Raw genomic sequence first — 10,835 nt, 5'->3', positions numbered from 1 at the left:
CATTTGTTACAGTTGATGAACCTAGATTGACACATCATGATCACCCAGAGTCCATTATTTACATCAGGGTTCACTCTTAGTGTTGTGCATTTGACAGGTTTGGACAAATATATAATGACATGGAGTCACCATTGTGGTACCTTGCAGAGTACTTTCACTGCCCTAAAAATCCTCTATGCTTTGTCTATTTCATCTCTCCCTCCTCCCAAACTCCTAGCAACCACTGATCTTTTTACTGTCTCCATAGTTTTGCCTTTTCCAGCATGTCATATAGTTGGAATCATACAGTATGTAGCCTTTTCAGATTAGCTTCTTTCACTTAGTAATATGCAGTCAAGTTCCTTCCACGTTTTTTCATGGCTCGATAGCTCCTTTCTTTTGAATGTTGAACGATATTCCATTGTCTGGATGTTCCACAGCTTATTTATCCATTCACCTACTGAAGAACATCTCAGTTATTTCCAAGCCTTGGCAATTACGAATAAAGCTGCTATGAACATCCATGTGCAGGTTTTTATGTGGACATAAGTTTTCAGGTCTGGGTGAATACTAGGGAGAGGCATTGCTGGATCTGATTATCTTTTTTCATCTATATATTTTCCACAGAAGTTGTAGTCTGCAGACAGGAGCTTTTTCAAATACAGTAATAGCATATATGAATCTACTTTTCCCTCTAAACCACAAATGATTCCAGTAATTACCATAACCTGCAAAAATCCAGAATGTTTGACCAGTTAAATAAACACTGTCAAATTTAGCCCAAGTTGTAGCCAGAAGCTGAAAGCACTTTTTGGCTGCCCTCCTCACCGTTCACCTGATGGCCGCAGAGGCTCCTTCAGCTCCTGGCACTATACTAGGAGGAAAGAGTAGGGTTGTCCTGGACATTTCTCTTTTTTCCAAGGAGGAAAATCTTTTCTATAAACCAGCTCAACACCCCCACCTGCTTCTCCTCCGCCTCCCTCCTGCCTGTGGACTACTCCTTAGATTATTGGCTGCGATCAGGTCGCATACTTATGCCCTAACATGAGGGGGGCATGGAAAAGTGATAATCAAAACTGAGCATTTTTGACCTCTGTCATGGAAGATGGGTTCTGCCAGCAAGGAAGAGCAGTAGGCTGACTATTGGGTAGGCAACTAACAGTGCCGAAGCAGGTGCCACACGCACCACAGAAAGGTCATAATTAATATGGATTAATATTTATTAAACTCTTACTCTGACGTAGACATGGTTTTAATCACTGTTTATTAATAGTTTCATATACTAGTTTAATTTTACACCGATTTTACAGATGTAGAAACTGAGGCATAGAGACGTTTAATAACTTACCTAAGGCCCTGCAGCCAGTAAGAGGCAGAGCTGGGATTCCAATCCAGGCAGTCTGACTTCAAAGTCCGGTCACTTAACCATTTAAACCACTGCTTCTATGTGATTATTGCAAGGCAGGGTTAAAGGTGAATGCCAATAAAAAATTATATAATTGAAAATAGAAGTGGCAGAAAATTTTAACATATTCTTAGACTCTGGAATTTTAAAATTTTGACTTTAGTCCATTCTTAAGTAATCTACAATGTGTGTAATTGCTGTAATCTACATTGCTGTAATCTTCATTGCTGTAATCTACATTGCCGTAATCTACATTATGATAACTCATCCAAGCAGAGATAAAACACGTATGTGATATAATGACATTTAGGATAAATTATGACACGTTAAGTAGATAATGTTCATTCCTCTATTCTTGGTTGAAAAAGGCAAAAATGCTCCCTGAAAAGTTTCTTTTAAAAAATTTGTTAGTTGCTCATAACCATTGCTTTTAAAATACTCTTAATATTTTTATAATATGAATATTTGACCTTGCTAAAATGTGTCATCCATTGTACATTTTTTGTTTTTAAAATATTATATTTTTAGTAACCAATTATAGCATTATATTAAAGAACTGATTTATTTTTCCTTTTCCCTGGTTATGTAATTCTAAAGAATCCCTACTCAAAAATCATCCCATTACTTTCTAATAGAGAAAAAAATAAAAACAGCTATGTATTAAAAGATACATACTAATAATTTGTTTTAAAGAGGAGAAAATAGACATATGGGAGACACAGAAAGAATTGGTAACAAGGAAAAAGAAAGAGATCAAAGACGGTCTCAGTTTAAGCAGGGCCTTCACTGGGACTTTTGAGCAGGCCACAGCTAAAACTCTTGAAATAGTCACAATAGGAGGTTATTCAAGAAAACTGGGATCCAGGCAGGGTGTTAGGCTCTGTAGGATATGGGAAGAACTCTGGAACCTTGACTGTGCCCAGCCAGTTAAAGGAGAAATAGCAACTTTAGGAAATTGCCACGACTGTCACAAGAAAAGGAATGGGAGAAAAATAAATATTTTGTCTTTGAATTTAGAGGAGGAGAAACAGAAATGAGCTGGCATGGCTTTTGAAGCCAGCCAGGAAGACGAGCACCTAAGCCAGAGGAGTGTTTAAAAACTCTTACTGGTCAGAATTTCTGTCAGGGGGAACACTTCCTAAATAAACGTCTGAGGCTGGAGGGGAGCCCTTCTAACCCTGCCTGGTTTCTGGGGGTGCCAAGGACTCAGAGGAGCAGGGCACTGGCTCTGTCTGAGGCCAGGCAGGGATTTTTGTTGTTGTTGCTTAGTGGGTTAATTTTGTTCTTGAAAGTTAGGAAAAGAGAGAAAAGAAGTGAGGTGAAGATTTCTCAAAATAGAAAGAGGCTGAGGGAACTTGGGGACCAAGGGAGCTCCACATTTTGTGGGAAATTATTTAAAGAATGCTAATGCCTTCAGTGACTGGTAAAAGTTTTGTTTTATTTTTTCTGTGACTCATACCTCTTTAGCTACCTCTATGAACTCTTCAATGAAGCCTAAATTGTTCACAAACACAATATGTACGTGTTTCTTTGGAAAACTCAAAACACTCAAAACGCTACATATGAGACAGTATAGTCTCAGCACAGAAGCAGCACATGTGGATCTAGGAAAGAGGAGTTTTAAGATGTCCAGTGTTGGGGCCCGCCCAGTGATGCAGTGGTGAAGTTCTTTGTTCTGCTCTGGCGGCCCAGGGTTTGCAGGTTTGGAACCCCAGGCGCAGGACCTACACACCACTCGTCACGTGATGCTGTGGTGGCGTCCCACATACAAAGTAGAGGAAGATTGGCACAGATGTTAGCTCAGGGACAATCTTCCTCTCCAGTATATATATATACTGGACCAGTGTCCAGCTAGTTGCAGAAATCTAGAAGGAGGGCTTGGTCTTCCATAGGCGATGGAATTGACATAGAAAAAAAGCCAATTATATGTAGATCTCTGAGGAATAAGGGCCCCAGCTGACAATAACTGATAATTATATTAATAATAATGACTATAGCTACCATTTTTGGACCAGTTACAGAGGCACAGAGAACCATGGCCTTATCTTATAAACTTAAACTTGGACTATATTTTTACATTATTTGACGACAGACAACTACAGATCTCAAATTATTTTCATGTCATTGTTTCTCACTTTCTCTCTTCTGTTGTCAGTCAGCATTGTGCTAGGCACTTCTGGGAAGGTGAGGAAGTATTCCTTGCTTCCTCTTTTAATAAGCTTACAAGCCGAAGGGCTTTTATTTCACCCTCGCAGCAAAAATGTTTGATAGAGAGAGGAATGGAAACCCCTAGAAAGCTGAAAGAAGGCTAAAAGAAGATAGTCAAAACTGCTGTCTGAGATCTGTCCATCTCCACTGTTTCACCTGCATTCAGCAAGAACTCCCTCACTGACCCCTGCTTCCACCCGTGGCCTCCTCACAATAAAGAAGTCTGAAAGTCAGAACGTGTCACTCCTCCACATCCACCACTGGTTTCCCATTTCACAAGTAAACTACAGCCTTTGCCATGAGCTGCAAGCCTTATGTGATCTGTGTGCTAGACAAGGCCTCCATGCCACAGCTGCCTCCTGTCCAGGGACTCTCCATGGCCTCTCTGACCACTCTCTCCTGTGCTCACTCCACTCCAGGCACCCTCCAGCCTCAAGGGCTTCCCACTTGCTCTTCTCTCTGCCTGCACTATTTCTTTCTCAGGTATTTGCATTTCCCTCGCTCCTGATAATCTTATCTGTGAGACCTTCCCCGATCACTGATGCAAAATAGCAAACCCCAACCTCCACCCTCTTGTTGCCTCTCTCCCTTCCCTGATTTCTTAGTCTCCATACCACTCTCACTAGATACCCCATTATATTTGTCTGTTGTCTCTCTCCCTTCTCAAGAATGTCAACTCTGTCAGCACAGGGATGTGATCCTGTGTCATTCACTCATGCCCAGCACTTAGACCACTGCCTGGCATCCAGTAGGAACACAGTTTTAGATTTTTAACAGCTTTATTGAGGTATATTTGCCACAATTTTATTCTTGAATGAGTAAATAAATGAATGAGTAAGTGAAAAAAGAGTAAAAGTTAATGAAGCAGTCCCTGTTTGAATAAGGTACATCCTTGGGAATTACTTGCTTGAAGCTATATATTAGAGATCATTAAAGAAATCTTACCATGGCTCCCATAATGATCAGTGAAAAAATAGAGATTGAATTTGAGGCAGGGCCTTTAATAATAGAGAGGAGACTATGACTTTTAAGAATCTAAAACCTACATTTCCGTGTGTTGGTTTTTTTGAACTCTGTACTCTGTAGTTATTTCTTTACAAGGTATATTTAAACAATGGTGTCACCTTAAAAATGCACAATTAATGCAATGTTTTTCTCCTGAGTTCTGAAGAAAACACAGGCCTTTCCCATAAGAAGGTAAAAAAAAATATGTTTAAAGACTAGGTAGACTGCCTCTTTTCTGGTGTAAGGGCTGTAGTCATGAAGTAAATCCCCGGACACTCCCGGGAGCTCTTCTGATGCGGGCTACTGCAAGGGTGGCCCAAGGACCAGCAGCCTCAGCATCACCTGGGAGCTTGGTAAACGTGCAGAATATTGGCCTCACCTTGACCTACAGACTCAGAATCTGTATTCGAACAGGTGATTCTTAGGCACATTAAAGTTTGAAAAGCACTACTCTAAATAGCTTTTGGTGACTCTGAAAGGGAGGTGTGTGCCGGTGGATTCTGTCTGCGGAGAGTTCTGTCTGCGGAAATTCGGAGCCCCAGGTACCTGCACCCTGAGAACAGAAGGGGGAGCCCTAATCCCCCAAATGCCAGATCTTTCAACTGGTTGGAGTTGCTTCCTGTTCTTTGCAGGTCTGCTGGGTGAAATAGAGTCTTAGAAGCCGCAGAAGGAGCGGAAGGAAAACCAACAGAGCTGCCCCCCTTGTTAGCAGAGCAGGAGCCGCGGGAGAATCTGGCAGAGCCCAGGAGCATCCGAGACGTACTGCGGACAGAATCAGAGTGGGAAGGAAACAGGGGAGACCAGGGAAGAACAGGGTCAAGATTTTGTGCTTCTACTTCCATTTATCGTTCTCTGAGCCTCCTTGGTTATTTTTCTTCTCTTTAAAAAATTTCCCCTACATTTCTGCTTTCTCTTTCTCTTTTTTTTCCTTCTCTGGAAAATAATGTATAATAAGTAATAATGTAAATAAGTAACAATGATAATATCTTATATCCACATGATGCTATATAGTATCTGGAGTATGATAGATATAAAAATACTTTATAGAAGGCCATTTTGTGTCTGTTTTGCAAATGAGGAATATTTCATACCTTTTCTCCTATTTTCTTTATTCGGTTATCATTAAAAGTAGTTCTCATTTTCCATTCATTTTGGCAGATTCTGTGTATAAGGTCATCTGCAGAATTCTTGCCACAGTGAGGGTAGTGGAGAGGCTTAACAGCAAAAGCCCAGAGGTGAAAGACTGCATGGGGAGAATTCAGGAAACTAGAAATGAAGTGAAGCGCCCCGGGCTTTGGCACGGTGGTGACAACCAACACGGATGACTTCCCAGACCCTATCTGGACCATCCGCTTCACTCCTTTGCTTTGAAAATAAGTCTAACTGTGAAGAAAATGGGATAAGGGACGTATGAAATGTGCCATCTGGGTCCTTGGCAAACTCTGTGTTTTATTCAAATTCTTAGTCTTTACAATTTGTCTCGCTTTTTTATCTTGATCTATTTCATAAATATTGCAAAGCCAAAGTGGCGCATAATCTTTGTAGCCCAGCCACGCAGTGGACTATACTTCCCTCTTCTAAATGAGATTGCTGAAGAGCTGAAAGAAAAGCCCGAGAGGAAATAATCCAAAACTTTCCTGGACTCCTCGAGATGCCAGATCTCTTGACTTCCTGACACCAACTGCGTGTTTTACTCGCTTCGACTGTGGGGCTCTACCCGCAGACTCTGTGAAAAGAAACAGAGAGGCCTTCTGGGGCCAGGTTAAACTGCAGATTCAGACAATGAACAAAGATGTGCTTTAGATTCTTCAGTTACTGAAATTGAATAACTCTTATTTTCTTGAATGTGGATAAAAGCAGAGCAGATTCCTAGAATTTATATAACATTGAAATAAATGCTTGAACATTGTATTCCCATTTTTATTCACTTCGGGTATATTCCAAATCTCAGATATCAAAAAATCTATAGACATGAGAAGTGAATATTTTTTTGAATGAAAAGGAGAAACTGTTCTTTTTGTTGACAAAGTCACACTTTATGAGAAGGAGACTCTCTGCTCAGGAATGACTTTTAATTCATTTAGTCAAGTCAGTTTTCGCCAGCTTTTTAGTTTTATCTCCTGTGGGGTCAGCCTGGGCAGTGGAGAAGGCAGTAAGAGATCTTCAACTGGCCTGGCCCCAAGCCTGAGTCGCTTAGACCAAAAAGGGTTCTGAGGGTAGGTCAGAGCAGAGGTGGTGGGAAGAGGCTTTGAGGACTGCATGTGACACCGTCAGAGAATGGGTCAGTGACAAGGAATCTTGTAGGGAACAGATGACGAAAGTGGAATCCAGTCAAGTGGCCAGAACTGGAGATTGGATTCCAGACCCAAGGAAGCAAAAAGCAGACAGACAGGAATGGATGTCATGCCTGGACTCAGCCTGGGGTGAGCAATGAGTGTGCTTGTTTAGGTTTTAACCCAGGTGAAGTTGGACAAGCTGTTCACTTATGGCTGTTCTTTATAAAGCCGCATGCATTCTCCATCCCCACATTCTAAGAGAGCCTGTGTAGCTGCTGATAAGAACAAGTGGAGAAAGAGCTGGGTGTCCGCCCTCAATGCCCTCTCAGCCAGTGAATGACCTATATTAAGTGTTCAGGGTAGAAAGAAGAAATGCTTCCCCGCTTGTTGGTGAAAAGTTACTCTCTTTTGGTAACTGTGTGGTTATGTGGTAATGGTGTGGCTTATGAATTTCATTTTTGAGCATATTGCTCTGCTGATGGGCATAATGTTTTACTTCAAATCACAAGAGATTGGCATAAGAAAATAAACTGCCGAGGAAAGCTGAAAATAAACTGCCTTGTGCTGTGTAATGAGTCACAGTTACAGGCAAAGCCTTCAGAGGTGCCACACCCCTGAGCTTCCCCTCCGTAGACATAGAGTGAGTGAGTGAGTGGAAAAAGCCACATCTGGGAATCAGCCCCAGAAGATAAGACAGCTAAGCTGACCTCTGAGCTATAGGGTAAGCAACTTCGGCAACCACATGGTGACCAGTGACATTCCATTCTCCTACACACCCGAGGGAGCACCAGTACCCAAGCGTCATTTGCCAGAGGGAGCAAGAGGGAAAGTGCCCCAGAATAGAGGAGACATCTCCTTGAAGAGAGACATTCAAGGGGAGGCAGGGCATTTTCACACTATGATCCAGAGCTCCTTTGTGATCTGGCTTTTATGTACTTCTCCTGACTCGATTCATTCATTGAACCAACACTTATTGACAGTTTTCTGAGCTAGGTGCTGAGGAGGTGGAGATAAAAACAGACAGGGTCCCTTCTCTTATATGCCCTTCAGCTGGAAGCAGCAATCAATTACACAATGTGAATATGACACTGTAACCAGGATCATGCTTCAAAGGAGAGGTATCGGATGCAGTGAAAGCATGACAGAGGGGATTTGACCTAATGAGGGAGCTCAGGCCAGGCTTCCGGCCAAAATTGGAATTTGAAGGAAAAGCTGGTGAGAGGAGGTTCCAAGCAGAAGGACAGCAAGAGAAAAATTCCCTTCATCATGTCTCTGTAGCTCTTACACTTCATTTGAGTTTCTCGAATTCTCCCACGCAGTCTTTCACCTCCAGGTGCTTGCTAATAAACCTCCTCCCCACTCTCTCCCTTTTTCTCTTGCTTAACTCCTGCTCATCGTTTTTGACTCAGCTTAGATGTCACTTCTTCTGGGAAATCTTCCCTGCAGCCCCCTCTCAAGCCTAGGTTTTAGATGCTCCCCAACGGGTTAAAATTTCTCCAGTGCTTAATGCTTACATAACCTGTCATCTGTTTGCCCGTCTTCCCTGTGAGGTGGGAAGCTCCTTGGGGGCAGGAACTAAACCTTGTTTACTGACATTCCCAATGCCTACCACAGCGCAGTGAATTAATGAGCAAGAAATATCTGAGGAAGGAAGAAAGAAGGGAAGGGTTCTGTAAGCCAGCTATGGTAATGATAATAATGTTAGCTAATATTTAGATGTCACTTAAGCTATGCTAGGTACTGTTCTAAGCACTATATCAGCTAACAATTCTCTCAATAAATCTATGAGGTGGATATTCCTTCCCCCATTTTACTGAACTGGTTTAAGCCCCAATTCCTCATCTGTAAAATGAAGATCGTAGTGATACCTGCCTCATAAAATGAGGATTATAGCAAATAAGCAAAGTGCCTGCCTGCACGTTGGGTGCTGGTTAAATACTGCCTGGTGTTATGATTGTTTGCCAGGACAGACAGGGCCCAAAGTGCTGCTTCCGAAGACTCCAGCATTTGGGGGAGGAAGAGTGACATTAGCCTGACCCTGAAGATGGCCAGTAAAGCAGAAAAGAGACTTAGTGTTGGTGAGACTTAGTGTTGGGAGCAGGGACAGACCCTTCTCTGCCTGCAGGCTCCCCTCCCCAGCAGCCTTCAGAGGTGGGCCCAAGGCAGGGAGGGTGTGCAGGTGGACACAAGTCTCAAGGTTTGCTTGCTGTGGACCCCTGACCAGTGAATACACCTTTTCCTTTACTTCAGGCATAATTTTACAACATCTTTCCCTGTGTGTGGGGTTCTTATACATGAAGATAGGAGAGGAAGAGGGTTCCTAGATAACCGATATCTGAGAGAGGACCTGATATAATGGAAAACAATGGAATTTGAGGTCAGGTGGCCTCATTCTAGCACTGTGGTAATGCTTACATGACCTTGAACAGGTTACTTAGATTTTCTGAGCCTTAGTTTTTTACCCATAAAGTAGGCACGATAAAACCCATCACTCCATAAGTGTTAGTTCCTTCCCCCATTGGCTGATTTTCATAATCTTTTTGAGACTCAGTGTCTTCATTGAAAAACAGAAGTACAAATTATACCTGCATCAGGGAATTGACATTTAAGTGGGTTCATCTGTAAATTCTAAAGACTATAGAATTATTAGGTATTATTCATCAGTCATGAAATATTTGTGAAGCCTGCTATATACCAGATCCTGTGATAGGTACTGGAGAAATGGAAGGTTGAGGTAGAGTCTTGTCCTCAAGAGAGAGTTGCTGAAAGAGAAATTCATTCTTTCCCCTTGTCCTGGGAGAAAAGGCAGTGAGCACAGAGGGAAGGGCCTCTGTGGCCTGCACAGGTTTCCCAATTCCTGGCACTTGGCCCTCCCTGGGGGATATCTGATACCTTTCCCCAGGCATCAGCTGAGAGCTCGCCTAGACTACCTTACCCAAGGGCCCTAGGGACAGGGCTGCAGGATGGATTTCCAAAGCCTCAAAATAAGCAGAAAAGAGAATCTTACAACAAACAAAAAATGACTTGACCGTAGTAGGGAAGTAGTTGTGCCGACCGATGGAGGAGGTTGTCAAGGATGGAGAGAGAAAAATCACTGTAGATTTCTGTGTTTCTACTGAAAACGGATTGAATAATCCAGATTCTCAGATTTCCAGCCCAGACAGCCAGACCTCCCTCTTTCAAGCTCCTTTTGTCTTATTTCCCTCCTCCTTCTGAGAAGATATAAAGTGAGTAAGGGGTGGAAGATTTCTTGCCCAACCATGATTCAAGAGGAAGCTCAGCCACAGAACAGGCAAGTGCAGCTTTGCCTAGAGAAGAAAGACTTGTAGAGGCAGGTCTCAGAGCGATCCACCCCAGATTTTGCAAAGAAGGCACCTCCTTCATCACAAGTTCTAGGACCTTTCAAGTTCAGGAAGAAACTATCTGCTTCCCTATAGACAACCTGGAACAATGTACCCAGCAGGACCAGTGTGAATAAACCAGAGGCCTCTCTACAACATGACCCACAGGGACAATGAAGGTCTTGTTTGCAGCCTGAAGTTTTTGATTCTCCTTGTGGCCCTAAGTCCAGAACTCCTATCCCTGGGAGCCGGAGTGCAGCTTCAAGACAATGGGTATGATGGATTACTCGTTGCAATCAATCCTCAGGTATCTGAGGATCAGAACCTCATCCCAAACATTAAGGTGAGTGGCGAGTATAAAGTCAAAACCATTATCTCATTAGAATAGACCTGTAGCCTTCTTTAAGGAGCTAACAATTCTGCCTGGTTTGTATTTGAGCAGTAAAGAGAGCAGCATTTCTTAAAGATCACATCATAAATTGCAATTATGGCCAAGCCAGTTTGTTTAGCTAATTTTGTGTAGTCTCAGCTCACAGAGTGTTGATCCAGTCCTCTTTTATTTGTTGTTGGTTGCTAGTAATTTTAGCTTTTTTGTTTTCCTGCATGACTGTTTTTGGGGTA

At 42.5% G+C, this 10,835-nt stretch overlaps 1 protein-coding gene across 3 annotated transcripts in view; it reads left to right on the top strand.

Moving 5' to 3' along the window:
- Window positions 1-5,271: 5,271 nt before the first annotated feature.
- Window positions 5,272-10,835, top strand: part of CLCA2 (chloride channel accessory 2) — a 41,558-nt gene continuing 35,994 nt past the window's right edge. Inside the window, exon 1 of one of the 3 annotated variants that reach the window (XM_001496218.5) lies at window positions 5,272-10,557. In XM_001496218.5, the coding sequence (XP_001496268.2) occupies window positions 10,372-10,557 (186 nt within the window). In that variant the 5' untranslated portion in view covers window positions 5,272-10,371. Of the gene's footprint in view, window positions 10,732-10,835 lie in introns of all 3 variants that reach the window. The other 2 variants (XM_014740228.3, XM_070267358.1) reach the window with 2 other exon arrangements.

The sequence above is a fragment of the Equus caballus genome, chromosome 5 (genome assembly GCF_041296265.1).
Source record: "Equus caballus isolate H_3958 breed thoroughbred chromosome 5, TB-T2T, whole genome shotgun sequence".
In the NCBI taxonomy this organism is placed as follows: Eukaryota; Metazoa; Chordata; class Mammalia; order Perissodactyla; family Equidae; genus Equus; species Equus caballus.
The sequence above is the reverse complement of the archived record's forward strand: the minus strand, read 5'-3'. Positions and strand labels throughout refer to the sequence as shown.